Source organism: Oryzias latipes, chromosome 15, assembly GCF_053564925.1.
Source record: "Oryzias latipes strain Hd-rR chromosome 15, Olatipes_Hd-rR_3.1".
NCBI classification, from domain to species: domain Eukaryota; kingdom Metazoa; phylum Chordata; class Actinopteri; order Beloniformes; family Adrianichthyidae; genus Oryzias; species Oryzias latipes.
Window position 1 is genome coordinate 13,761,722 of NC_136251.1, and position 27,925 is coordinate 13,789,646.

Consider the following 27,925-nt stretch of genomic DNA (forward strand, 5'->3'; position numbering starts at 1 on the left):
TAATTAAGGCTAAATATTTCCTCCACAAGTGTAAATATGCTAACAAAAAAACGTATTTTCTATTTTTCAGAAAGAAATTATTCTGTCTGTAAATAGTATAGAATGCTGGACTAACAAAAAAGCAGTTAGAACAGTTGAAACATCTTCTACCTTTTATTTTTTATTTTATTCTTTAACCTGTTTTTATTATGGCTTTTTTTTACATTTTTGTTCATTTTCCTGGCAAATGTGAAAATTGTGTCATTTGCACATAGTGTGGAGTGTCAATGTTTGATATTCTGTATATGCAATATTTGTTAATAAAGTTTGTTTGGGAAAAAAGAGGCCACCTACTTTTATTGAGGCATCTGATTGGTCAGTTTATAAGTTAAATACCTTGCCCTACAGCAAAAATATAATGAAAAGAAATATGGATTAGTAAGATGTTCATTAGTAACATTTTAATAAAAGGTGATAAATCAAGAATGGTTATTCTGACGAACAGAATAACTGAGAAATAAACGTTTATTTCTCAATAAAGTCTATGGGATTCCAGCTTTTTTTCAGACTTTATTGACAAACAACACAATACAATAACGTCGTGAATGTCTCAGTTCTCTTTTTTATTCTTTTTTTCCAAGAACTTTATTGATCACAACTATCCAATACAAAACAGTGCAATACAATGAGAGGAAAAGAACAAGCCAGGGGGTTATTATTAAATGTGACACAAAGACATTGAAACTATTGTCAGAATGTTTTATTGTGTTCGTGTATTGTTTGACCTCATTGACAAACATTAAAAATGAGGGGTATGATATGTAAATTTGGATTTATGAAGGTTCCATTTGCATAAAAATACTATGAGCCTAATTATGTATAATTGTTGTTTTTTATGAAATGGACAGTGGGTGAGGCCAAACTGTCCATGTTTGAAGCAAAGGTACAAGCCTGAGTCTATTTATGTGGGTGGAAATGAAGTTACAAACTTTAGACCTAAGTTTGGTGGAAAAAGGTCATGATCAAAACAAATGTACAACATCTTCAAGGTGTTCTTGACAAAAAGAGTGGGTTGCATCAATGTCTTTTTATGAATTTTTGTAAATACATTGTGAATGGGTAGAATTTATGGATTAATTTAAAAGGAATTCTTTCACTTTATTGATTAAAAGATATTTTGCTGACAGATTCCAGATCTTTTTCCACTCTAATTAGTAAACTAGGTTATTCCAGTAAGAAATTACATAAAGAATGGAAAGAGGAAAGACAAATGTGGCCAATTTCTAATTTAGTGGAGTCAAATGATGATAAATTTGGACTCTGTAATGATGAGCTTTTGAATAACACACTAATACATTTAGGGGTTGCTTTTACGACTATTTTAAACTCAGTTTTAGGGATTTTGATGCAGTATTTAAGGCAGAATTCTTCATGTGACACCAAATATCCTTTTGAGTCAAACAGTTGATGAACCAGAAGGATGCTTTGAGTAAACCAAGATAGATAAAATAAAGATTTATGTCTATATATAATGTATTTGCTGTTTCATATGTAGTATTTGTGTGGAGAAAAAATATGTTTGTAAATGGGTGAAAAAATAACATTTGGTATGAAATTCGGTTATCATTTAAAGCCCAATGAATGAAACTGAGGGTGCAAAGCCAATTGTCCTCTTTAGGGGGCGACATTGCTCCACATCCGCTCCATTAAGATCGTATCATAAGAAGAGGTGTCACTTCGCTGAAGAATGTTTGAGCTGACGGTGAAATCGGAGGTTTATTTTCAGGCAGGGGGCTCCGTTTTCACGGAAACAGTGGGTTGGGTCAGAGCGGATCCAGTCCAGCGCCTTCCGTTTTGGACCTTTTCCTGTTTTCCTATCTCCAACTAAAAAAAAAAAAAAAAAAAACGGTACTAAGGCGCGGAGTGAGAGATTTCCTCTTTGTCGTGCCTCATAAACAGAAGTGATGTTGGGAGAGGAAGATGGAAAACTGGGCTGTGGCATGAACTGAGAGGCTGAGGGACAGCATACGGGTAAATTAAAACCTCTTCATTTAAACAGGAGGTTCCCTTTAAATTCCTGTTTTGTGTTTTTTTTGTTTCGAAGCGACAAGTCGTTACGTGAGTTAGCTGGAGGTCACTTTAGCTAATCAGCCGGGGGAGATGGGAAAACGAGAGGTTTGGGATTAGCAGTTCCTTTTGAATGTATTTTCTTTTTTTTTTTTCTTTTTTTTTTGTTTCATTAACTGAAATTGGAAAATTCCTTAGCATGAACTTCTTTAGCAACTTTACGTTGGTTTGCAGGTCACCATAACTCAACGTGAATGTGTGTTTTTATAAATATGTCGGTCTCAATTTTCAGCAATTGTGATGGACTAGGGGTTCTGGATGAAATGCTAGTGGATTTACTGTTATTAGGGAGAAAATGAGCTGTAAATATTAGCTTTGAGTCATGCAAAGTGGCGTACTGGATTGGGGATTACTGGGTTGCTCATGTGACAGATAATCTGTCCTGGGCTAATTTACTGACAGGTGACCGAGCTGCCGGTTGACAAACAAGAGACATTTGGGCAAAATTCCTCAACAACAAAAAAAAAGAACCCAAAAACTGGAAGTCCAAACTAAACAACAAAGAAGAATTAAACTTTGCACTTAAAAGTACCACACAGAATCGATATCCACAGGTCTCCTTTGAGGAAATCCATTCTTCAATCCTAATCTGATAGAATCTGAGGGCTGGGATTAATCTGAGATCTACACTTTGTAGCAGGACGAACAAGTCGGACAGGAAAAGGCAGTGAAACAGGTCAGATTTGCTCCAGCGTTACTACAGCATCACTATCACTGTGATCATTCATTGTTTACACTGCAACCTGTGGGGGGAGTGTCATGATATGTGGTAGTTTGGGTCTGTTGAGAGATTTTTGTGAAGCACTTTCTTTTTCACATTGATTTTCTGGCATCAACAGAAATTAATCAGTAAAAAGCAAAGAATTAGGTAAAATATCAAAGAGTCCTAATGAAAATGGTGTTTTTAACATGTTCTGGTGGCATTTTTCCGATGATGGAGAACATATATGAAGACAATTTAAAATAAACGTTTACCAGTAAAAACAAATACTGATGTAGAACTTTACAATCTTTACAAGATAAGATCCATTTTTTTGGTTGGGGAATCACTTCTTACCTACAGTTCTTCACCTGTTCTCTCTTTCAGACCCATGAGGCCTTCAGGTCTCACTAGGAGAGCCCTTGAAGCCTGCTGTCATGGCCTCGCCCCCTTCCTGCTCCTCCTCTACATTTGACGAGGAGTTAAAGGAGCTCTCTGACTGTGAAGATGCTAAAGAAGCGGGGTCCTGTTTCAGACCGGGACCTGTGAAGCCGGACTCCATCCACGCTCTCCCATCTGATGGTCATGCAGGTGCTGGGGGGTCGCAGCTCTCCGCTGCCGCCTCCTCCTTGCCTCTCACTAATGGATTTGATGGGGGTGACCGGATCTTGTCTCTAGAGGGCTCCTCTTCCCCTGAGGGGGAGATGGGGTTTGCTGATTTTGGTGTTTTTGGCGAGCAGGCGGCACACCCGTGGTGCTGTGGTCTCACCGAGCGGTGGGACAGCCAGGTGGGAGGAGCAAACCAGCAGGTGGGTAACTCAGGACAGAGGGGCGTTACCCAGTCTGCACCCAGATCCCAGCATGCCCTCGGGGCAAAGGAAGATGTGTGCTCGCCAGAAACAGCCTTCCAACCTCAGGACCGCAGTCATCCTCAGGATGATGGCGAGGCTCAGGAAACATCTGCTACCTCCCGCCAGTGCGAGTCCAGCACAGAAGGAGCACATTTGACTGAAAGGAACTCTGAGCAAAGGATCCTGGGAAGCATCCCACTGAGCGACAGCTTTGCAGATTTCTGCTCAGCATCCGCGCATGGGGGTGGAGGCGGGGCATGGGGGCACTTTGAGGAGCGATTTTCACTGATGGACCACGTGGAGTTCAGAGAGGCGGTCAGCAGCCTGCACCCTGAGGAGGAGGAGGAGGAGGAACCCGGAGGTGGGAGGAGGAGCAGCACTCAGGTAGGGTCCGTTTCTAAAATAAAATAAAGATCAATCAAAAGCACATCTGCATAAATTGACCTGAACCCTGTGGGTCAGACTGCGTGCCGCGTCCTGCAGCTTCTCCAGTCCAGCTTTCCTGAGGTTCTGCTTCAAGCTGAGGAGGAAGAGGAGGAACTGCTTGATCTCAGCGCTGTTCTTCAAGCCCAGCTTCCTCCACAGAGTGAGGAGGCTGCAGATGTCAGTCACACTCAAAGGTACAACTGCTATCATGCAGCCACAACCATTTTTCCTTCTTCAGCTTTCATTTGTTTCATTTTTTTCTCCCTGTAAACTAAAGTCAAATCTGTTCTGTGTCTCAAAAAGCAATTCTGATCTATTTTAATTTAAAAAAAAATATTTTTTTGAACAAGCATGAGATTGAATCAGTTTGGAATTTTAATTTAATTAAAAATAAGACATAAATAACCCCAAAGTAACAACATCTTTAAAGGTACACTTCCCCTTCCTTATGATATTTTCAAAATAAAAGCTCATCTGGCAGATCGGTCAATGTTTAAATATTTTAGGCTCTGATCACAGTAATGTAGAAAGTTTAACTTTTGCATAACTTTAATTACTACGTTAGTTAAAGTCACATACTATATAAACCTGTAAACAAAGTAAACAAAGACCCAGATGATGATCATCCCAGCTCCATGTGGTCTGGATAATGCAGCTTCATGCTGATTTCCTGGATCTTTACATGTCTTTTAGTCCATAAAAGAGTCTTCTTCAGTGTTTGAGGGGGCCTGCAGGTCATCTTGATCCACAGCTGCACCGAAGTCTCTTCTCTAAATGTTACAGCATCCTCTGATTCTCCACGATTGACCCAATATTCATGCTTTTGATCTGAAAAGGATGGAAAACGGCTGCAGACTTCCTTCATTCAAAAACCAAAACAAGCAGTCTAGTCCAGAGGTGATTCTTTCTTCTGGTCACTGCGCTCTCAGATTCATGTGAACACAGACATAAACCAAAAACATGAAGCGCTCCATAATAATGTTTGATCCGTTACAATGCTAACAGCGTCCCAACTCCAGCTATATTTATCTTCTGTCCTGATGTTGGTTCTCAGCTGGGATGTCTCGATCCGATCACACAATTTCAGACTCGATTGAAATTGGATGATGTTTCCCGATCAGAGATCAGATATTTCTTTTATTCTCTTCATAAAATCGGCACTAAATCTGTCAACCTTGTTACTACAGACACTACAGCGTTAGTTTGAGAAGGAGGAGCACAAAAGGTAAAGGTAAAAACCGGGTGAAGTTAGCAAGATGTTCACAAATTCGGACTTCAGGGATCAAAAACTCTTTCAATAGATATTTAAAACTGGCGCAAGTGTCTCTATTGGTTTGATTTAACCCAAGCAATGACCTACAAAGAAATTTGACTAGAAAAAATATAAGTATTTTGAACTTTTTCGATGAGAATTAAATGGAGAGACGGCTGCCAAGGAACCGTCTACAAAGTGCAAGCTCCTGGAAAAGATCAATAACATCTCCATAAAAAAAAATACTAATAAATAGTTACTTTTCTAGTAATGAATACTTATCATATTTATGCTACAACATTGATTTAGGAAGAAAGTGATTTCTATTTTTGAGAATTTTTCATGTAAACATAGATTATAATTAATCAAAAAATAACAGTAGTTCTGGAGAAAGTGAAGCTAAAGTCACCAAACTTCACACATGATAAATTATCACCTATTTTTACTATTTAATAGTTAACTATTATTATTAGTTGATAGTTGAGACCATTTTTGCTTGATTGTTTAAACTACTTCACTGGAGTGTTTGATTGTTAAATGATTAAAGATGGTAAATCAAAGAAAAATCTGTATCTGTTTATTAATTTGTTCCTTTTTTTAATGTGTCGCTTTTTTTAAAGTGGATCAGGACTTTGTATTGGCAGATTCATAAAATCAAATGACTTTGGGCTAAAAAAAAACCCACACTGCATTTCCTGCAAATGTGTTCTTTTAATACGATCTAGATGAGGTTTTTCCATGTTCTACTAACAGCAGGGACTCATGACGTCCACTGATCTTCTTCCAGGACAGAGCGGACGATGCTGTGGCCCCACCACCACATCCACAGCTCAGTGGGCCTCCAGTTTCGCTGGGATGGATCTCACAGCAACCAAATCCTGCTCAGATGCCTTGGAGTCGACTCCAGGAACAATGTGAGTTTGACATTTGGAAAATCTTGAAGCCTGAAGGAGAAAACCCCGATTAAAAAATAAATGCTCAAAGCAGGTGTGTTTACCTGAACACACTTTCTGTTTTTTCTTCCTCTCATCCTCCACAGGTGTTCACTAAGAAGCGGCTGGGGAGTTTGTCTGCTCACGCTTCAGGCCTGGTGAGTCAAAGCAGAGACTGCTGGGAAAGCTTAGCGGCTAAAGATGCCGATGTTCCACCCGATGAAGCTAAAGTATATCAAAGAGGGGAAAAAAGAACAGGGTTTAAAATGCTACACTAAAGGCAGGAAACGCTAAGATAACTGCTGAGATCGTAGCCCTGCTGAAAATGTGCTAAATGAGCTGAAACGGGTTAAAATGTTGGCCTCTAGTTTAGCTCAATACAGCTAACACGAAACAGTGCATAACAAAAATATTAACTTTATGTTTGGAATGATCAACTAGTAAAAAATTAAACACAAAAGAAAAAAAAATTAATTAAATGATATATGCCAAGTATATTGTGCTAAAAATGTTATGCCAAATATGAATTGTTAAATTATAAAAAACAGTTGAAACCTAATTGAAACTTTGTTGTACCAAAGAAAGTGTACACTGCTAAATTAAATGAAAGGAAATTAAGCAAAATTCTGGTCGATCTTTGTTCCAAAACTCACCTATAGTCATTTTACATCATTTATACTTGCCCATATGTTTTCATTTGATTTTATAAATATTAACAATAAATCCGATTTATTTATATTGTACTTGTGAGATGTGTTTGGTTTTTTTATATGTTTTCATTTATTTATTTTATTATTAGTATTCTTTTGACTATGTTTACTATTTTAACTCATGTTTTTGTTTTTATCTTACTAATATCTATTTTATTATGGGAAGCACTTTGAGATGCTCTGTAGCGTGAAAACCACTATACAAATAAAGTTAAATTGAATGAGCTCTGGGTCATAACTGAAAGAACAGAGTCCCGAATACAAGCGGCTGAAATGAGCTTCCTCTGTAGGGTGATTGGCCGCTCCCTTAGAGATAGGGTGAGAAGCTCGGTCACCCGCGGAGAGCTCGGAGTAGAACCGCTTCTCCTCCACATCCAAAGGGGCCAGTTGAGGTGGCTCGGGCATTGAGTCCGGACGCCTCCTTGGCGCTTACCTGGGGAGGTGTTCTGGGCATGCTCCACTGGGAGGAGTCCCCGGGGAAGACCAGGGACACGCTGGAGAGACTATGCCTCTTGGCTGGCCTAGGGGTCCCCCCCCCCCAGAGGAGCTGGAGGAAGTGGTGGGGCGAGAGAAGTCTGGGCATCTCTGCTTAGACTGCTGCCCCCGCGACCCGGTCCCAGATGAGTGGAAGAAGATGGAAATTTTGAATTAAAATACAACAGTTTTAGGTTTTAAAAACAAATGAAAATGCTCAATTCTGGACATTAAATCAGCTGAAAAAGCCTCAATAATACTGAATAATGCTAAAGGGCTAATTTAGGTGCCAAGAACACTAATCCAAATTATGGAGGTTTCTATTTAACGATACATGTTGATAGCAAATGGAGTATCTAGTGAAAATACTCAAAACATAATACTGTTTAAAGGTAGATACTGAAGTAGATGCTAAAATTAAGTAAAACTAAGGTAAATAATTTTGTTTAAATAGGTTGAAATGATATAGTACTGTATTTTTATAAGTCGCATATATATTTTCATTCAATTATTGTTATTATGATTTACCTTTGATAATAAAATGTCCATTCTGTTTTACTGTATTTTTTAAACTAAATTTCCCCCAAAAGTGCATTGTGATTTTTTTTTTTCCGTCTTAATTATGCATATTTTTGGCATTTGCAACCTGAACTCCAAAGCAACTTATAGTCCGACTAGTACGGTATTTGATAAAAAGAAGCTAAAAATGCTAAATATATAAACAAGGAAACTTCTGCTAAAACACAATTTTGGTAGTTTTTGTAAATAATCAAACATTATGCTGGAAGCAGCCTAATTGCAGCAATAAAGAAATCTAAATGAAATGTCTAATTTCCATAAACTTGTCACAGGGAAGGCCTGATCCTTCCAAAGATGCTCCGGCTGTCTGCTCTCCAGAACCACTGAAGGCCTGCAGCTTTCAGGACCCGGCGGATTGTTCAGTTCAGGTGTTTTTCATCACTCTAAGCTCAACGCCTGGCCTCAGACTGAAATGCTCATTCCAGTTTTCTTGTCTGTGCAGGAGCTTCCTTCCAGCCCTCTGGACTGGAGCATCCGTGGCCTTAGCAGCTCTCAGGACAGCGCATCCCCCCGCCGTGCACCTCTTTTCTGGGGATGGAAGTAGACTCCAGCTTCATTAAGAGCACCTCCAGACTGTGAGGCGTTCTCCTCCACTCCCTGCTGCTGTGGGGTAACCCCTCCAGAAAACAGGAGCCTGTGCCTGTTCCCTCCTCATCATCACCTGCTGCTATCTGTCTGAGGGAATCATCTCAGTGTTCTTGGGATCTTCCCTGGCAGTGCTCCTGCTGAAGATCAAACCGTTCGGACTCTTTCTTTAACAGGAAAATGTGTTTCTGTTTCAATCAAGCCGGATCTTCTGGTGCTCTCAGATTTGTTCCAAAAGAAGAAATGCTGCCAAACGTAAACACACTGTTTATTCTTTGCTCAGGAACCTTTCTCTAATAGTCATTTGAGCTTTAGACTGAATGTGAAAGGGATGTGTGGCTTTTGTTTGATGTAAAAACTTGATTATTGTTATCATAATCGTGTTTTTTTTTGTAGTGGCAGGCATCAAGAAAGAATAGAGGATAACGTGCTGCACAAATGTTTAAGCTGTTCTGCACAAATGGGCTCAATCTATTTTAAAATATGTGACAAACGCTTAACTGCGTGTTCCCACTAAATCCCAAAAAAGTAAGAATTTGTCACATTTTGAATGCACTGAAAACATAACAGCTCTAGAAAGTGAAAGAGCAGAGCTTTGTAGCATGAACTGTTGAAGCTGTGAAAGAAAGCTGCCCCTCTTTTGTTTCAAAAAATTTTCTTGTTTTCTGGAGTCATTTTTATGTCCTTCTTACAAAGGAACAGTAGAGGGCAGTGTTCTCTGGAATTAAAAACCAGAAAAAATAAATCTACTAAAACTGTCACATTACTTTAAATGCATACAAGTTCTGCAGAAAACTACTTTTACATATTTATTCAAGTTCTTTTGCACTTTATGCTGTCATTCCGAGCAGTTTCCACTCCTAAAGTTCCTCATTGTGTTATTTTCTGTTACAGGCGTTAACATTTGTGCCTTTTGGAAGCAAAAATGTTCTGTTTCGGTCCACATGGATGAGTCAACTTTAGACCAACACTGTAATCCTTTTTTTTAAAAAAATAAAACGATTTATCTCGAGTTGAGACCTTATGGACTACATGAAAGACTGCAATAAATCAGCTGTCTACTGAAATGCAGAAACGTGTTGCCTCTTCTTTTTGGGTCTTGATTGTATTGTATTGAATAGGAAATTTTAAACGATTCAATTCCATTTTATTTATAAAGTCCAATATTACAACACAGTTGTCTTAATGGGCTTCACACCGGTAATTGTACAAAACATGAAATCAGTCATAAATACTATAGCTTTGAATTGAATTAGAATTGAACTAATTGCACGGTGGTGCAGTGGTCAGCGCTCTTGCCTCACAGCAAGAAGGCCCCGGTTCAAGTCCCGGCTGGGGGGCCTGAAACAGAACAGCAATGGGGGACCTTTCTGTGTGGAGTTTGCATGTTCTCCCCTTGCATGCGTGGGTTCTCTCCGGATTCTCCGGCTTCCTCCCACTGTCCAAAAACATGCTTCATAGGTTAATCTAAATTGTCCCTAGGTGTGAGTGTGAGAGTGAATGGGTGTGTGATTGACTGGCGACAGACTGGCGAACTGTCCGGGGTGTCCCCTGCCTTCGCCAACAAGTGGCCGGGATGGGCTCTGGCAGCCCCGTGAGCCCAAAAGGGATAAAACGGAATAGAAAATGAATGAATGATGCATGAATGAACTAATCAGACTAAGTGAAACTGCCCCTTAAGCTGCGTTCACACCAAACATGGTTCACGTGGCAGAGGCGGACAGTTTCAATATTAAGTCAATGGTCCTGTGGCGTGATTTGAGCGAGGGGCACGGCATGAAGGTGTAGCAGCGGTGAGACATGAATTGGGCAGTGGCCAATCCAGGCTACAGTTTAAAAACAAATCAGAACTCTGGAGTGCGACTTCACCCACGCCCAGTGATAAGCACCTTGGTTCCAGAAAATGTGGTGAGTTTACCTCGGGGAGTCACTGAGGTGGCCGATGTAGCCACAGAAATGGTGACCCCGGATCAGCCCGACCTGTCCCCTCCGCCAGCACCAGAGGGGGATTTGGGCTGAACATCACCCACCTGCTGGATGATGTCCCGATGATGTCCCAGTTAGACAACGCTACCAGCGCACCCCTCCTTCCGATTATAAGGGCGTGAAGCAAAACATTAAGCAGTTGTTGGAATCCCAGGTAATTGGGGAGGGCAGCAGCCCATATGCCTCCCCAATCATGGTTGTAAGGAAAAAAGATAAGACTGCATGTGTGTGAACTACCATCAGCTGAACTATAAAACCAGGAAGGATGCATTCCCTCTTCCCCCCCATTGAAGAAACTTTGGACTTAATGGTGGGGGCCCGCTGCTTTTCCACAATAGATCTGGCCAGTGGATACAATCAGGTCCCAGTTGCAGAGGAAGATAAGGCCAAAACAGCATTCTGCACTCCATTCGGTCTCTTTGAATGGAACCGCAATCCTTTCTGACTTTTTGCCTTTGTACTTGGATGATATTTTGTTTTTTTCATCAACAGTTGACCGGCACCTGGAGAGGCTTGAGGTGGTGCTCGGGTGGTTGCAGCAGGAGGGGTTAAAGGTTAAACTGAGTAAATGTGCCTTCTTTCAACGGCAGATAAGTTACCTGGGGCATAGGATCTCAGACAAAGGGGTTTCCACAGACCCCAGCAAGGTAGAGGCGGTAGCCAACTGGGAACCCCCGACTACCATCTACCAACTGCAGTCATTTCTCGGGTTTGCCAGTTACTATTGGTGGTAAGTCAGCAGTAGGCTTGATGTAACGCTGGACGGAGGAGTGTCGTGAAAGATTTGAGACGTTGAAATCTAGACTAACCTCAGCCCCTGTCTTTGCCTATGCTGACTTTTCTCTCCCTTGCATTTTGGAGGTAGATACCAGCTATGGCTGTACAGCCGCAGGAGCAAGGAGGTGAAGTGAGGCCCATTGCTTATGCCAGCCGAGGTCTACGACCCCAAGAGCGTAAAATGGATAACTACAGCTCGATGAAGCTGGAGTTTCTGGCTCTGAGATGGGTGATGAATAGAAAGTCCAGGGAGTATCTCCTGGGACAAGTGCATTGTCTTCACGGACAATAACCCCCTGAGCAACCTGTCTACTGCAAAGCTTGGTGTCACTGAACACTGTTGGGCAGCCCAGCTGGCCTCACTTGAGTTTGAGGTCAAATACAGCTCTGGGAGAAGTAACAGGGATGCTGATGCAGTGCAGCAACATCTTTCAGAACCACTGGAGTGCTACAAGGTGGTGATGCCAGGTGGGCTGGGTGCCTGTGCGTTTCTTTTGTACTTTACTTTGGATTTTGTGGCTCTTCTTAAGCATGTTTATCCAGTCATGAACTTAAAGGATCACACAACTTTAAAAACGGAATACGGTTGATTAAAATGACTTTTAAAGCAGTAAGTACATCTCCCAAAGTAAATAAAAAAAATCTGAATTAAAAAAAGGAATTTCTATGGATAACAAGATTGTTTTCTTCCAGGTTCCCAGAATGTGGAGTACTCTGAGTGTTTTGTGTGCCAGACCTGTCATAAATTTCCGGACATGAAGTCTCTTCGCCTTCCACGAGAACCACCTTTACAAACTGACGTGGCCAAGAAGTGTCACGGCTGCTAGAACCCAGTCACAGGTCAGTCCATTTCCCCCTCAATTACATACAGTCTTAACCTTATTTCAATTCTATTATAAAAGCCTGTTTCCACTACAAAAACATGATTGACATCATTATTGAAAAAACTCCTAAATAAAATGCAATGAAAAATAGTAATAGTAATAAGATCAAATATCAGAGGTTTAAACAGAAACAAGTGAGGGTAAAACTTTTAACTGCAGTGTTTGTATTTTTGCACCAGTTTATACCAGTTTGAAAAGTGTTTTAGGAATAAAGCATGTGTTTAATATAACCATTCTTAAAGTTTATAGCTCAGTAATTCATCAAACGGAAAGAAAATGTGTTGGAATATATAGAATAAATATGAATCTTTCTCAAATGTAATCAAAAATTGATCAATTCTACCACAAGGGGGCACCATCCCCCTTGTGGTGCAAAGGCTTCTGGGTTACAAGATCGCCTAAATGCAGAGAGTTGTTTTCAGGAAGGTCATCCAGAGTAATAGCAAAGCATGAAGAGGAAGAAGAATAAACATGACAAAAGGTCAGGAGTGTGTGAAGATGAAAAGGTTGACTAAGAAAAAGTGGGACACTGAAAGGGACAGCAGACGGGAGTACAGGGAGATCCTTTTTTAATCAGATTTTGTCTGAAGACTGGAGGAGAAGGAAACATGCAGAGTTGTAGAAACTTCAGAGGAACAAAGCTGATGAGGCACACAATGAAGTTCTGAGAAAGAGTAGTGGAAGCTAGGCTGAGATGTATCTTTCTGGAGAGGTACAGAGAAGGTCAGAAGCTGCTTTGTGTCGTTGTAGGTGTAGAACAGGACTCTGCAACCCGAGGCTCTGGAGCTGCTTGTGGCTCTTTCACCCCTCCGTGTGGATCTGTGGATGAAGAAAAGTGAAAACCATTTTAAAATATAAGGATTTCTTATGATCATTCAACCAAATGAGTAAGTTACATTGATAAATTTAAGGGCTGAGGTGTTCTCAGAACAGTAGGATAAACTGTGAAAGTTCGGTCCAACGCTGCCGGCATGACACTAAATACCAATGCCTGCAAGGCAAGTTTATTTGCATAGCACAATTTGTACACAAAGTAATTCAAGGTGCTTCATAAAACAGAAAAATGCATTAAAATAACAATACATCATAGAAATAATCAACGTAAAATTGACTTTAAAAGAAAAGAAAAAATTTGAAAATTGATTTGGAAGGAAAGGAAAGAAAAGTGCAGATAGGAGCTTTCAGTCATATACACGGCTAAACAGAAATGTTTTAAGTCTAGATTTGAACATGAACACAGAAGAGGCCTGTCTTACGACTTCAGGGAGGCTGTTCCAGATTTTAGCTGCAGAATATTGAAACGCTGATTCCCCTTGTTTAGTTCTGACTCTGGGAATCAACAGGAGGCCGGTCCCTGAGGTCCTCAGAGTACGAGATGGTTCATATGGCACTAACATGTCAGAGATGTACTTTGGTGCGCTGCCATGGAGAGATTTGTACACAAGCAGAGCTGCTTTGAAGTCTATTCTTTGAGGTACAGGGAGCCAGTGCAGAGACCTGAGCACAGGACTAATGTGATCATACTTCCTGGTTTTGGTCAGGACTCGAGCAGCAGCATTCTGGATGTACTGAAGCTGTTTTACAGCTTGTTTGGAGAGGCTGGTGAGCAGGCCGTTACAGTAGTCTAACTTACTGGAGACAAATGCATGAATAAGTATCTCCAGGTCTGGCTTTGACATCATGTTTTTGATTTTGGCAATGTTTTTCAGATGGTAATGTGCAGCTGATGTTACTGATTTGATATGGCTGTTAAAGTTCAGGTCAGAGTCCATGATTACCCCTAGATTTCTGACTTGATTTGAGGGTTTAAGAGACAGAGAATGAAGGTAGCTGCTGACAATTTCTCTTTGTTTCTGTGGCCCAAAAATAATGACTTCGGTCTTGTTTGAGTTTAGCTGGAGAAAGTTGTTCTGCATCCACGCACTGATCTGTTGGAGGCAGTGGCTGAGTGAATCCACCGGCCCATATTCACCTGTTGTCAGTGACACATAGATCTGAGTATCATCTGCATAGTTGTGATAAGATATGTTATTACTGCGTATTAACTGCCCTAGTGGCAGCATGTAGAGGTTGAACAGAAGGGGTCCCAGGATCGATCCCTGGGGCACACCACAAGTCAAGGCCATGTAGTCTGAGACACAACTCCCAATTTCAACAAAATATTTCCTGTCTTCCAGATAAGACTTGAGCCAACTTAGGGCAGATCCAGAGATGCCAACCCAGTCTTGGAGTCTGTGCAAAAGGATCCCATGATCAACAGTATCAAAGGCAGCACTCAGGTCTAGCAGGATTAAGACAGAGACTTTTCCATCATCAGTGTTCAGGCGGATGTCGTTGGTTACCTTGATAAGAGCAGTTTCTGTGCTATGATGGGGTCTAAAACCTGACTGGAAAACATCAAACGAATTGTTTAATAAGAGAAAGTCAGTGAGCTGTTGGTAGACAACTTTTTCAAGGACTTTTCCTAAAAATGGCAGATTAGAGATAGGTCTGTAATTATTCAGTACAGTGGGATCAAGACCGCTCTTCTTCAGGAGGGGTTTAATGATTGCAGTTTTTAGGCCTCGGGAAATATTCCAGAGTAATTGGTGGCAACACACTGTTCAGGACAGACTTTAGAAATCTAGTGGGTAGCACATCAAGGCAGCATGTAGACGAGCTCACACTGGTGATGGTCTCTTGGACAGTTTGGTCAGTGACAGATACACTGGCTTTTTTAATGCCCTGAACCTTGTCCTTAAAAACATACACCAAACTCATTACATTTTGGTGTGCAAACCAGTTCTATTGGTAGCTGGGTTGGAGGGTTAGTTAATCTGTTTACTGTTGTGAACAGGATACGAGAGTTGCTGCTGCAACTTCCAATGATTTCAGAGAAGTACCTTTCCCTTGTTCTGCATAAAATCTGGTTGTAAGCGTACAACTCCCCCTTATACATTTCATAATGAACCTGGAGTTTTGACTTGCGCCAATTTCGCTCAGCTCTGCGGCACTGTTGTTTCTGTGCCCTGACTAGATCATCCTTCCTCAAGGGAGCTTTCTGTCTATGTTTTCTCAATTTAACCTTCATAGGGGCAATGGCATCCAGAACATTCAAGATGCTAGAAGTAACGGAATTCAGCATTTCATCAACATTGGCACCAGAGGCGTTTTCAGGGTTTATCATTTCTACAAACTGTGCCCTAGTGTCTCCTTTGGACAACTGCAGGGCCAGGCGGTGGTTTGGGAGCAACAGACAGTTCAAACTATACACAGAAATGATCAGAGATGGCGACATCAACCACACTGACATTGTAAATAATAACACCCTTTATGATGAGCAGGTCCAGAGTGTGCCCTCTGCTGTGGGTGGGGTTCTGTGATCTACCAGAATGGACAGGTTTCAAACACTGAGGGGAAACGCTGAGACATATTTTTTTCACAAACCTTATACACGTTTTTATTGGATCCTGTGGAGACGTGAACTCCATTGCCCAATGAACATCTCCCCAAGTCGGTTGATGAGGAAAAAGCACAATAAAAGACGGATCAGGTTAAGCAGAATAATGTCAAAAACAGAGTTCTGGAGCTGTGCCGCATCACAGTGCGTCTGCTGCTGCTGCTTTTTTACAGACACAAATGTTCGCAGCCTGAGTAAACACATGCAATGGGTAAACACTTTTTACTGATGACAAATCAATGAAGTCATATTTATATTCTGATTAGCAGTGGTAAAAAAGAAGGGAGAAGAACAGCAGCCCACCAAAGTAGAGTAAAAGGGCCTATTTCATGCAAAATCAACTTTTTGAGCTCATTCATTTACCACTGATTTTTAAATGATTTAATCCATTGATTTTTTAATCTTTTGATTTTTAAAGCATTGACCTTTTATTGTTTTTAATGTGTGTGTGTGTGTGTGTTTTATGATTGTCAGCAGATGGCCATTTAAAAATTTCCTCAGGGATTATTAAAGACCTCGTCTGTCTGTCTGTCTGTCTGACAGTCAAAAAATATTTTACAGGAATTCTGATTTAGCCTCATAACTGATATTATTTATTTCTAACTTTCCCTCTCAGAGGAGGCTGTGACCCCAGCCTGCAGAGCTTAAAAGTTCACAGGCTCCACCTGAGGCCTTTTTTTCTTCTTTTTTGATCCTTTGTAGGAAAAATATAAAAGATTGTAATTGACTGGGATGGTGTAACACAGAAACATGACAGACTGTTTTAGTTTTAATAGTTATAATCAAGTCATTTAAGAGCCTGAAAAAATGCCTGCACACACCCACGGGTCTTGGAGCAGTGGATGGCTTTGGAGAAAAGGAAGGCACAGGAGCAGCAGCAAATGGTTCTAGCACAGACTCCTGCTCCGAGAGGGGAGCAGGTCTCACAGAAGTCGGGGATTGCTGCACTAATACATGATCCAAAAATTAAAAATCTCTGCATCGATCACATAAGTTTTAATAACAACTTAAAACACATCACTCATCACTCATCTCCCGTTGAAAGAAGAATGGGTCCAGGATGGACAGGACGACAGAGAACCCTTTTTTCAAACTCCTTTCTTCCCTCATATAGAGGTCTTTTCTTCCCCTAATCTGTTGAAATAGCAAAGGTTATTAGGTAATGCTATCAGCATTTGATACATTGTAAGCAGAAGAGCTCAAAAATAGACAACTAACTTACGTTACAATTCAACTTCCTCCGAAACACTGCGCCATGCTTTTTCTTTCACCGCCCTGTTTAAGAGGGTGGAAAATGCAGGACTGCTTGTGGTTCCTACAATTAGTAAAAGTACGGTTGGAGGGAGAGCGTTTAGCCACCAAGCCCCTGTTTTATGGAAAAAGCTCCCAGCTCATGTTAGAGAGGCCGACTCAGTTTCTACATTCAAAGTTAGACTGAAAACATTCCTCTTTGGACAGGCTTATTGTCAGACTAGTTAGTATTCAGAGATTATTTAACTTAATGTTAATATGTTTAAATTAAACTTAATAACAATAACTATTTGTTTTAAAAGGCTTCTAGAAGTTGAAGCTGGGGTGACTATGGTGCACTGGGGTTCTGTCCTCTTTTCTCATCTACTTCTACCCTTCCTCTCCTCTATTCTTGATTTTTATTCATAATCTTGTTCTCCATGCCTCTGTTTGGTGCAGTGCGATTCATGTACTGTCCCTCTTTCCCTCTCCCCTCCTGGGGAGTGGAAGTGCTTCCAGATTCCAGTTGGCTCATCCGTGCTCCTGTACCTGACCGTGTACCTCGTCTCTGCTCCTGCTCCTACACCTGGCTGTGGATCCTGTCTCCGGCTCGACTCGCGCCCCTGACTGTCTCCCAAACTCAGTCTGGATGAAGCTCGTCTGCTGGACTTTAAACATGTAGTTGTAGAGTTAGATAGGTTCCTTCTTCTCTATGAGTTCTGGTAAATCGCCTGTCCGTTCTGGGGGAGGATCCCGCCTTCATGTGGGCACCCCTGGGGTTTCTTCGTTTTTCCCGGAATCCATTTTTTTTAGGAGATTTTCCTTACCGCGAAGGGGGGTCTAAGGGCAGGGATGTCCAGTTTGGCTTTGTCAGTTTGTTAGTTCAATTTAGTATTTTCCTATTGAATTCTATGTATTTATGATCCTTTTGAGTTTATTTTTTTCAGTTACCGATACGAAGCCCATGTCGTTGTGAATTTGGGCTATACAAATAAAATTGAATGAATTGATAAATGAAGAACTTGGTATCGTATAATTCCATCCAGATGCAAACTGCTATAATTAATTTCTCCTTTCTAATCAAATTGTTTATAAACGACTGGCACTTTTCTGAATTGAGAAGGACACTACCCATATGTCACTACCAAATGGGTCCCTGATTGGTCAAAAATAAACTGGCTTAAAGGCCCACTCCAATGAAAATAGTGTTTTTGGTGTTTTTAACATGTTGTAGAATTTTTTCATGATGGAGAGCATATATAACATAATTACATCTATTCAAAAGCATGCATAAGGTGTTTATATGCATTAACAAAACAAAAAAGTTTAATCCTTAACCTTACTACTTCTTCCTCATTCAGTCACATTCTTGGTTCTACCATTTTTATTTTGTATCATTAACTTGTTCTTTTTAAATACTCATACATTCTGAAAAACAGCAATGTTAAATAAAAACAAAGCTACTCTGGAAAATACTGAGTTTGAAATCAGAGTTTCTAAAAAAAAGCCATAGAATTATGATAATATTCAGCATGATTAAAAAGGAATATTTTAAAATGCCTGCGACAGACTGGCGACCTGTCCAGGATGTCCCCTGCCTTCGCCCACCAGTGGCCGGGATAGGCTCCGGCAGCCCCGTGACCCCGAAAGGGACAAAATGGAAGAAGATGAATGAATGAATGAATTTTAAAATGCTGTTTTAAAATAATGAACAGGTTTTTAAAGCAAAATTATATATATTTAATAACATAATGGTTAGTTTAAAATCTGCATGCAGATTTCACAATTTCATGATCTTTTTATATATTTATGAGAGGTTTGTTGGTTGATTGTGTGATTGCACAAAGTCAATTCTTTTTATTTTTATTATGAACAATTTGGGGCTCCAGATAATTGTGGTAGCCGGAAATGCCTATTCTTCCATCTAGCGGTGGCCTGTGGAACAGCATATATATAAATATTTTAAAATAACAGTTTCCTTAAAACACGCTTTTCTAAACACGAACATTTTTTAAAAAGTTGATTCATATTCTGAGTTAAAAAAGGCAGAATTTACAGAAAAGATAGTGAAGTTTTTCTGAGCAGAACTTATCCAAGGGAGATATGACCCCCCCCCCCCCCCTTAGAACTAAACGAAATAAAGCATAAGGGAAAATATATATTTTTTAAAAGTCCTACATGAGCCCCCTCTCTGCGACGCTGACCCATCCCCCTCCCCCTCCTCTTCCTCCTCCTCCTCCTGCTACTGCCATGGCCGCAGATGCCGCAGATGCTGCGGGTGATGCAGACAGCACCGAGATGCGGCAGCAGGTAAAGATGCTCTATTTGTTTTCGGTCGATATAGGCGCTTCCTTCTTCTATACAGCGGGCCTCTGAGGACGCGTCCGCTGCAGGCTGGAGCCGGAGTGCGGCGGATACCTCCGCGTCGTGTTTTCATGGTTAGTAAACGCGCGAGCCAGGACGCAGGTTTTTATAGGGCGGAGGGAGGGCAGGCGGAGGCTGTGCCATCCTCTGCTGATAGGCGGCGGGGGACAGCCGAGCCCAGTTGTCAGAACCGAGCGTCCAAGTCGTGGGTGGCTTTATCTGGGTCAGTACCAACCAGACCAGGGCGTTGGGCCAGAAGAACGCGCGGGGTCGCAGCTAACAGCGCGGTGCTTTCATAGTGAGCTCCGAAATCTCTGCTTCGGTCACCTGTTAAACGCGCGTGCGCCCGCCCAACCAGTTCTTTGACTTTGACGCGCTTGGCGTGCTTACTGGGGTCAGCTGACGGTCACGTGGTTCCCGCTGGTTTTCCTCAGTCAGCTCGCGCTCGCGCCTCTCAGTTTGTCTTCATCTTCCGCACCTGTCTCACCTCTGCACATCCAGGTGAGTGTTTCTCTGAGACTCAGCTGTTGTGAAAGACAGGTGTTTCTAAGGGAAGCTGACAGGTCCATTATATGGAGCCTGCCTGATTACAATAAGGTCTTTTTTTAAATTATTAAACCAGGAAGTTCTGAAGAACCCAACAGATATCCGGACTCCTTTTCTGCTCGGTGCTGCGTTCAGGTGTCAAAGGACAGAGACAAACATCAACTGCTGCTTTATTGGCTGGAATACCAGGAAAATTCATTTGATCCTACAAGCATCAACAGATTCGAGTCAATTATAACCCCACTAAAAGTCCAGTCCCGCCAACGTTTACACAAACTTCATTTATATTTTTGTTTCTTTGCAGAAAAAAGTTCCAAGAACTTCCCAGGACTTAAGTTTAAAAACACAAGCAGCAAAGCATTTGCTGAGATTCTCCATTGTTTGTTTTACCTGCATGCATTTGACTGCAGGGTTTTTAACCTTACCGACCAATAAAAGCATGTGTAAATGATAGAAAAGTGTTTTAAAAGTTTGCTAAAGAGCCTAGTTTGAAAAAACAAACAAAACAACAACTTTATTTTGTTTTTCAACCGAGGCTGCAGAACTAAAAAAAGCAAAAGTGGAGTGTGTGTCCACAGAAGGAACAGAAAGCTGCACCAGCGCTCTCATCTGGGGTTGTTCCTTAGTCATAACAGAGGAACAGAGACTTTCCATGAGCGGCTGCTGCAGGTGTCACAAAATAGTCACCAAAGTGCATCGGCTGGTGTCCAAATCTTCTTCCAGAACGTGATAGCTTTGACTAATTCTTAGCAAAAAGACAGGAACATTCTGCTCAATGGTCACATGTGTTGTGTGAACTGTTTGTTTAGATAAGAGGCAGACATAATTAGGGTGAGTCAAAGGCTGATAAAGGAAACGTACTGTCCTGAAGTTCTGATTGGATGACGCGTTTTAGTGGCCTCGCTGACTCTTAAGGCAGGTCTGCCGCTCTAGGATCGCAGTCAGTGGAGCGTGCAGACCTGCAGACACATCTGAGTGAGTACTAATTGTTTTCCTCCTCAGGGGACTTGTCACAGCTTTTTTGAGCAGTAACCGAACTTTTGGATCAGCTGACATGCAGCGTAACTGCAGGAAAGCAGAAGAATATTCTAGGAGTTCCTCTTTTTAGGCTCAACGCTCATAGACTTGTGTTTTTTCTTTGTTTTTTTTGTGTGTTTTTTTTCTGAACCAATCTCCTGTCTTTCAAATGAAGGAGGGAAGCATGAAGGCTGATTTGGAAGCACCTCTTCCTCCCGCACAGAGCGATTCCGCCATCCGCTGCCGAGATGTTTGCCGCTCGTACGGCAAACTGAAGGTCCTCAGCAACTTGAACCTGACGGTGCCTCAGGGTCACATGTGAGTAGAGCTGTTCTGACCAAAATCTGGCCGTATTTTCAAGACGTTGACTTCAATGGTGATGCTATACCAAGGGAACAAAAAAGAAAATGCTCTTCCTAATCAGTTGATGTGCAAATGAAGTTAGCATTCTTGGGTGAGGTGCCTTTGTCATCCACCTACTGACTGATGACTTGCCAAACATGTCCATTTCCTGCCGTCGGAGTCAGGTGTCCCTTTCGAAAAATACATCTTGTTGTGCTCTGGACACAGGAAAATTCCATCACCCAAAAGGACAGGCAGTGTAGTGAGACAGAGAACATACAGTATGGCATTGCAGCAACAGTTTACCTTCCATTTCCTGGGAGGAATTCCAGAACTGAACGTCTGGCTCTTGTCTTTAGTGTCTGTCAGAGAGCCACGCTACATATGATTGGTGTCCTGCTTTCTTGCACAGATCTGCAGTTCTTAACCTTATAAGCCAGAAAATTTTAAAGGTAGTTGTTGCATTCAGAAACTGTGCCGGAAAGGTAAATATGACTACTATGACAGTCATGAAAGTATTTAGTAACATCCTTACTCAACAATTTTATAAATGCTCATGTGTTTATCAGGCGTCAGACCTTATTAGTTTCATTCTGTAGTGGTGAAACTTTTCTAGTAGATGCATTAGAGAAGGGAGGTTGTGATGTTTCCTAAAAGCATGAAGTTTTGTGTGTTTTGTCTAATCTTATTGACCTTCTAACACATTTTTACAGAACCACATAACCATAATTCGATGAGTCATGAAATACAAATACTTTACAACATTAGTACAGAAGTATTATAAACATTTTGTTGCAATAACTCCCGGTTGAGTAAAACTGTTGCAGGTTAAAAATTTGTCTTGATAATTTGCCGTAGCAGCTCAGAAGAGACAGAACTGTGCAAATTAGTGTCAACTTTCTCTTTTTTTCTGAATTGTTGCACAAATGTTCTCTTAAAGCTTGGGTTCATATTCATGCAGTTGGCATGCGTTAACATACTAATTATTAACGGGCAAAACTATTTTTTTAATTACAAACATAATGCAGGTTTGTTTTTTAAAAGCATTTCATTTGGTCAACTTTCCATGTGTTTAGTTTCACATTTCAGCTCATAAATTTTCATCAGAGATTTTTCATTTAATCGAAACTGTCAGCAGTTTTTTAATGGCTCAGATAGAGATCTGTGTTTTACCTGGTTAATTATTATCATTCAGATAAATACAGTCTTTGCTTTGGCAGTTTGGCAATGCTATACAAGTTTCAGTCCATCTGAAAATGGAGGATGATGGGATTTCACAACAAAGACAAAGGATCCTTTGAGTTGACGTTCTTTTGAATTTACTGTGTAGCTATGGCCTTTTGGGTCCAAGTGGATGTGGAAAAACGACACTACTAAAATGCATCGTGGGAACCCTGAAAATCTCCCGGGGGCAAATCACCGTCCTGGGAAAGCCGCCGGCATTTCCCGGACACGACGTCCCGGGAAAGATGGTCGGATACATGCCACAGGTAAATTAAATCAGACCAAAAGTTGAAGAATTTTCCTAAAATGCAAATGTTGCAAAATGTTGTTTAAGTTTCAGAGGAGTGCTTGCTTGCAGTGTTGTGACATTCTTTGAAGATGTTTGTGAGTGGAAGGTTTTAGGCATTTGAAGAGGAAAATTATAGCGGGATTGTTTTCTCTAGCCACATGCAGCAGCTTGCTTTGAGCCATGAATCCACCTCATACTGTCAAATGGGAGGTCTGATGAGGTCCACTGCACACATGGCACACGTGCAACCCGTCAGCATTAGAATCATCTGAGAAACGGAATGAGACGCCTAAAAAGCTCACCTGCCTCTGCTGTCTGATGTTTACATTTAAAGGAAAGCATTTTCTCTGCGAAATTTTAGAAAAAAAATACACAAGCTGCAAATCAGATTCAGATCTCAGATTTACATCTGGAAGGACACTTAGTAATGTCAAAACATGGTGGTGGTGGGCTGATGATGTGGGCTTGCTTTGTAGCTATGATCCTTATACACTAGGGAATAAAAAAAAATCAAATAATATTTTATGAATATGAAAGTCAAAAGTTCAGACTTTTCTGTCTTAAAAATAGTATTTTGAATCTTGTAACCGTAGACAAATATGAACACTTTTCAATGTGCTTTGTTTTATTTTGTAATAAAAGGGCAGCATTTATCAAACCATAAGGATGACAAACTTTAAATTCTACTATTTGCAAGTATTTGCACGGTCTATTAACAAACTATTTACGACAGTTAATGTAAATCCTCTTTTTATTTAAGTGCAGAGCTGAAAATTAAAGAAAAAGTTAAAAGTCAATTTGAATTAAATGGCAGATTTCTATAACAACTATTGAAAATAGTGCAAAAAGGATGTAATACCACGGAAATATTGAACATGGATACAGCTCAGCTAAAGTTCTGATGATTGAAAATTGACTTTCCTTTAGATGATTAAGATGTCCAAATGTTAAAAAATTATTGTAGTTAATGAAAAATATGATTTTTGGATGTTTTAACATTTATATCCAGGTTCAAAACTGAGTTTTTAAATGTTACAACCTTCAGGGTCACATTTTCTGTACAAGGTACTAAAATATCGAGTTGAACTTTTTGAATTTTTATTACATTTTTAGATTTTTGTTATAACAAATAGTTACAGAAAAAGTTATAATAAAATTGTAAACCCAAAAGCAACAAAAACAGTGTTTATTTATTGTTAAATAAAGAGTAAATGCATTTTTTTTTATAACTTAAGTTTATTTTTCTTTTTTGTTAACAAAATATAAGACACTTGAACATGACATCAAACGAATTGAATCTTACAAAGAGAAGAAAACGAAAGAAAAAGAATGATAATAACTAAAAATAAATAGATAAAAAAGACAAGAAAATAAAAAAAGAAAATTGAACACGTCAGCCACCATTCCAGAAATGTAAACACGTTATACATTGGCCTGTGAGTTTTTATATACAGTCCATTTGTCCCATTTTTCCTTAAAATGTCTTTCTCTCAATCTTAAAGCAAAAGTCATCTTTTCCATAATATAAATCTCCTCCACTATTTCAGTCCAGTCTGTAATGGTTGGTGGTTCTGGCTTAAGCCATCTTCTAGTTATTGCTTTCCTTGCTGCAATCAGGAATATTTTCACCAATAAATAAAGAGTAAATGCATTAAATAAAAATGGATCCATGGAGTTTGGAATCTTTGTTGAATTTTGTTGTAGAGGATCCCTTTTAATTAAAAAAATAAAGTTTTGAAATACTTTTTTTGTCTACAAAATCTTGGAGTAAAATCTCTCTTGTTAGCTATTTGGAAGTTTGGACACCATTGTAGTCCGGATTTCAGGAATTAAAGTTGTGTTTGTGTCGTGCAGGACTTGGCCCTATACAACGAGTTCACCATCAGCGACACGCTGACTTTCTTCGGCCGAATCCACGGCCTGACGCAGAAGGAGACGCAGGCGCGCATGAACTTCCTCATCGACTTCCTGCATCTGCCTCAGAAGTGCAGCCTGATCCGAAATCTCAGGTGAATCCCCGACTCCTGACTCTTCTTTACGCCCGTTTTGATTTTTCCCAGCCCAACAGTTTTCAGTGTTATAGACCTTATCAGCGCCGGTCCTCACAGATGGTTTCATTTCATCCGATTTATGATCCACCGTAGCCTTTGGACCTTAATCACCTGAGCCTGTGCGTTCTGCATCAGACAAACATTAAGGAGATATGATTCAAATATCGTTCAAACAAAGATGGTTGATTATTAACATCTCCAGCTACATTCAATTTTCTTCAGCCACTTCTCCAGGAAGTTAACAAACGGGGACACAGCAGCCCCCCTTTGCCTCAGCTAAAATGTGCTGAAATAATGCAAGACGTGTAAATGAGCAACGTTACCTCACCTCCTGCCTCGCCCCTTTTTTTTGGCATCCCACACAAAACTATTGGTTGTGACTGCGATACCTGATCGGCATCTGAGTTTTTCCCACAAGGTTTTTTCCCCACGCCGCACAGCAGGTGATCATGTCTCCTGTTTTTCCATGCATTTCCACAGAAAGTCATGGCATTGAAATGCAAAAACAAAAAGAAATACATTTTTTTATGATCTGCTGCAATTTTGATTGCAGATTGTGAGAAAATTAGTTATTTTTAGTGAAAAGTTGTGTTTTTTATTGATATTTATGTAAGAGGGAATCCAGCTTGAGTCGTGTTCTGGTTTGTTCTGTTTGTCATTTGATGGAACAACAGGACAGATGTCTGTGGAATGTGTGAACATGCTGCACATGGTGCTTCTCCTCATGTCCACTTTAACACATCTGCGGTCTGTGACCTTCTAAATGTAGTATCTCAGAGTTTGTTCTGGCCGGTTATGTCATCTCCCAGCGTACCTGCCTCAGGAATGCCTGTTCGCCGGTCTCTTGCCTGGCTGGTTTGTCTTGAATGTTTTGCCCTGGCTACTTTCTGCTCCCACCTTTCACCTCCTGATGGATTTGAGCAGCTTGCGCAGAGGCGAGGTGGATGACAAAACACTCAGGAACTCAGGAGGTGATTTGTCTGTTGTTCTCCCCCCGTTGACGGTTTTTCTCCTTCTCTGTGTCACAGTGGGGGCCAGCGGCGACGGGTGTCGCTCGGAGCTGCCCTTCTGCAGAACCCGGAGCTGCTCATCCTGGACGAACCGACGGTTGGAGTGGACCCCGTCCTCAGGGCTAAGTATGCAACCATCTGCCAGAGATCCATTCACAACACCTCCCATGTCCCCTAATGGAAATAATAGTGCACAAACTTGATCCTCCAATTTTGGTCAAAACAGAAAAAATAGCTAAAAATGAAATCAAACTTACTGTTAAAATCCCTGCTTAAGATCCCCATCACAGCAGAGGTCCAATAGGATTTCAGTATTTTTTATTAAAGATCCACTCTGATTAAAATGGTATTTTTAACGTGTTCCTATGGCCTTTTCTTTATGATGGAGGTCATATATTAAGAACATTTGGCTTAAAATTGCATTTCTGGCTATTTCTTTATACAAATCAGGAGCAGAAAAAATGTTGTTTAAAAAAGATCATATCTCCATTCTGATGCATCCACTTTCAGACAAAATGATCCATGAACGTCTTTGTTTTCTACATCTGAGCTGGTATCTGGCTCTAAAACTTTACGGTGGGGGGGTTGGGGATGGTGGGGGGGGGGGGGGCAATCTACGCCAACTCGGTGCACAGTCAGCTAAACAAGCACCTGATGCATCTGCCAGCTTTTATGAGTTTTTACTTTGTTTGAGTTGATAAAGTATGAAATAAAAAAACAAAACTCTTTGGGTAGTTCACCACATTCCAATGCCCTTAACAGGAAAATAAGTGTTCCAAAAGACAGAGAGTGAATGTGATCCAGTAAAACCAGTCATGAGACATTTTAAGGCGAGAAAAGCTGTTCTTGACAAACTTAAGGTCTGACATCATGTTCATAATTAAGTGTTACATCATTAAGATAAAAAAAAGAATAGAATTTAAAAGAAAATGTATCTTAAATAGTAATTTCCATTGTCTCTTTCAGTGTTTTATGAATATGATTAATGTAGAGGTAAATATTTTTACAGAAATTCTGAATGTCAGTCAATTGAGCCTGTTTATTCTGGTGCAACATTAATTCCGCTCTGGTTGTTTGATCATTTTTCTCTTGTCAGATAAAAGCTCTAAAGAGGAAATGATGCTTTTCTGTTTGTCAACTTTATCAAAAAAAAAATGGAAAGAGATGCTTTTTTATGTTCAGTTGACTCTGGTGGGAAGGTTTTTTCCCAAACAAAGTCTGCACAAAGATCATGCTACAGAAAAGCAACCATGCTTGCCTGACTGCCCCAGGGCGTCGCCTCTCTGTCATTTTTCTCATCATAAAAGTCTGGTCAGAGCGGCTGGTTTTGCAAAGAAACTTTAGGAAAACTCCATTAGTGAGCAGAGGGAACTGTTACCTAACATGTTTGTGTCGTGTGTCTTTCTCGAAGGATCTGGCAGCACCTCGTAGAGATCGTGAAAACAGGAAAAGTCTCTGTCATCATCACAACACATTACATAGAGGAAGCCAGGCAGGCAAACGTGGTAAGGAAACTCACACATGTCCTCTGGACCTTCACTTGCATGAACACGCTCATTACCAAAATATGCAAACAAGCATACCACCCATACCTCCTCATTAAAAAATAATTGGTCTGGATAAATAATGAGCTTTGACAGAGGGAACAAATGGTCAAATTGAATAAGGAACCAAGGGTTTGAGTTTGTACAGAGGCTGTCTTTGTGTTCCTCAACATCAATTCACCATAAATAATCTTTGGGGGGGGGGGGTTACTTCCACTATGACCTAAAGTAAATCATATCAAAGACTAAAAAAACTAACCGCTTGAGTATTTAAGGATTCAAAATTTGTGTTGCAGTAGAAGCACAGAAATGACAGGTTGAGGGTCTGAAAGTGCATCAAAGGAACAGCCAATGTGTAAAAAATAATGAGTCATACTGTGATAAAAATAGGGAGATAAGATCCAAGTCAACGAACAAAAACTCTGAAGTCTGTGGTTGTGACTTTGCATAGTCTGAGCTCCTTGGAAACAAACAAATCCAGAGAACAAAGAGCATCAAAGAGCTTTACTTGCCATTAGTGTAATTCAGTCTTCTAGTTATTTTTCCTCTTATTGCGAATTACACAGGACCAACTGAGTCTCTTACAGCATACTGCCATGTACACATT

The 27,925-nt window shown here is 40.5% G+C and overlaps 2 protein-coding genes across 6 annotated transcripts in view; both read left to right on the forward strand.

Moving 5' to 3' along the window:
- The first annotated feature begins 1,713 nt into the window (after nucleotides 1–1,713).
- On the forward strand, nucleotides 1,714–9,690 carry LOC101163195 (uncharacterized). Of its 3 annotated transcripts, none has more exons than XM_011484180.3 (8): nucleotides 1,879–2,010; nucleotides 2,661–2,782; nucleotides 3,194–4,041; nucleotides 4,120–4,277; nucleotides 6,123–6,249; nucleotides 6,375–6,425; nucleotides 8,303–8,398; nucleotides 8,473–9,690. In XM_011484180.3, the coding sequence occupies exons 3-8, from the start codon at nucleotides 3,244–3,246 to the stop codon at nucleotides 8,572–8,574; spliced, it is 1,332 nt and encodes a 443-aa protein (XP_011482482.1). In that variant the 5' UTR covers nucleotides 1,879–2,010; nucleotides 2,661–2,782; nucleotides 3,194–3,243; the 3' UTR covers nucleotides 8,575–9,690. The 3 variants fall into 3 exon arrangements, with proteins under 3 accessions (XP_004077279.1, XP_011482482.1, XP_078787911.1); XM_078931785.1 differs by having other exon boundaries at nucleotides 1,909–2,010; nucleotides 2,744–2,782; XM_004077231.4 differs by lacking the exon at nucleotides 2,661–2,782 and having other exon boundaries at nucleotides 1,714–2,010.
- Nucleotides 9,691–19,088: 9,398 nt separating this feature from the next.
- Nucleotides 19,089–27,925, forward strand: part of abch1 (ATP-binding cassette, sub-family H, member 1) — a 31,537-nt gene continuing 22,700 nt past the window's right edge. The window contains exons 1-6 of one of the 3 annotated variants that reach the window (XM_020709346.2): nucleotides 19,089–19,241; nucleotides 21,034–21,176; nucleotides 22,531–22,690; nucleotides 24,568–24,722; nucleotides 25,793–25,900; nucleotides 27,186–27,279. In XM_020709346.2, coding sequence (XP_020565005.2) covers nucleotides 19,110–19,241; nucleotides 21,034–21,176; nucleotides 22,531–22,690; nucleotides 24,568–24,722; nucleotides 25,793–25,900; nucleotides 27,186–27,279 — 792 coding nt within the window. In that variant the 5' untranslated portion in view covers nucleotides 19,089–19,109. Of the gene's footprint in view, nucleotides 19,242–19,304; nucleotides 19,797–20,691; nucleotides 20,817–21,033; nucleotides 21,177–22,530; nucleotides 22,691–24,567; nucleotides 24,723–25,792; nucleotides 25,901–27,185; nucleotides 27,280–27,925 lie in introns of those variants that run through there. The other 2 variants (XM_020709348.3, XM_020709347.3) reach the window with 2 other exon arrangements.

What these genes read in the sequence shown, in the direction of transcription:
- LOC101163195 (XM_004077231.4), top strand. Translation starts at nt 3,244, where the DNA reads ATGGCCTCGCCCCCTTCCTGCTCCTCCTCTACATTTGACGAGGAGTTA. An exon ending in CTGCTCACGCTTCAGGCCTG is followed by an intron (nt 6,426 to 8,302) that starts GTGAGTCAAAGC and finishes AACTTGTCACAG; the next exon opens with GGAAGGCCTGATCCTTCCAA. An exon ending in CGGCGGATTGTTCAGTTCAG is followed by an intron (nt 8,399 to 8,472) that starts GTGTTTTTCATC and finishes TTGTCTGTGCAG; the next exon opens with GAGCTTCCTTCCAGCCCTCT.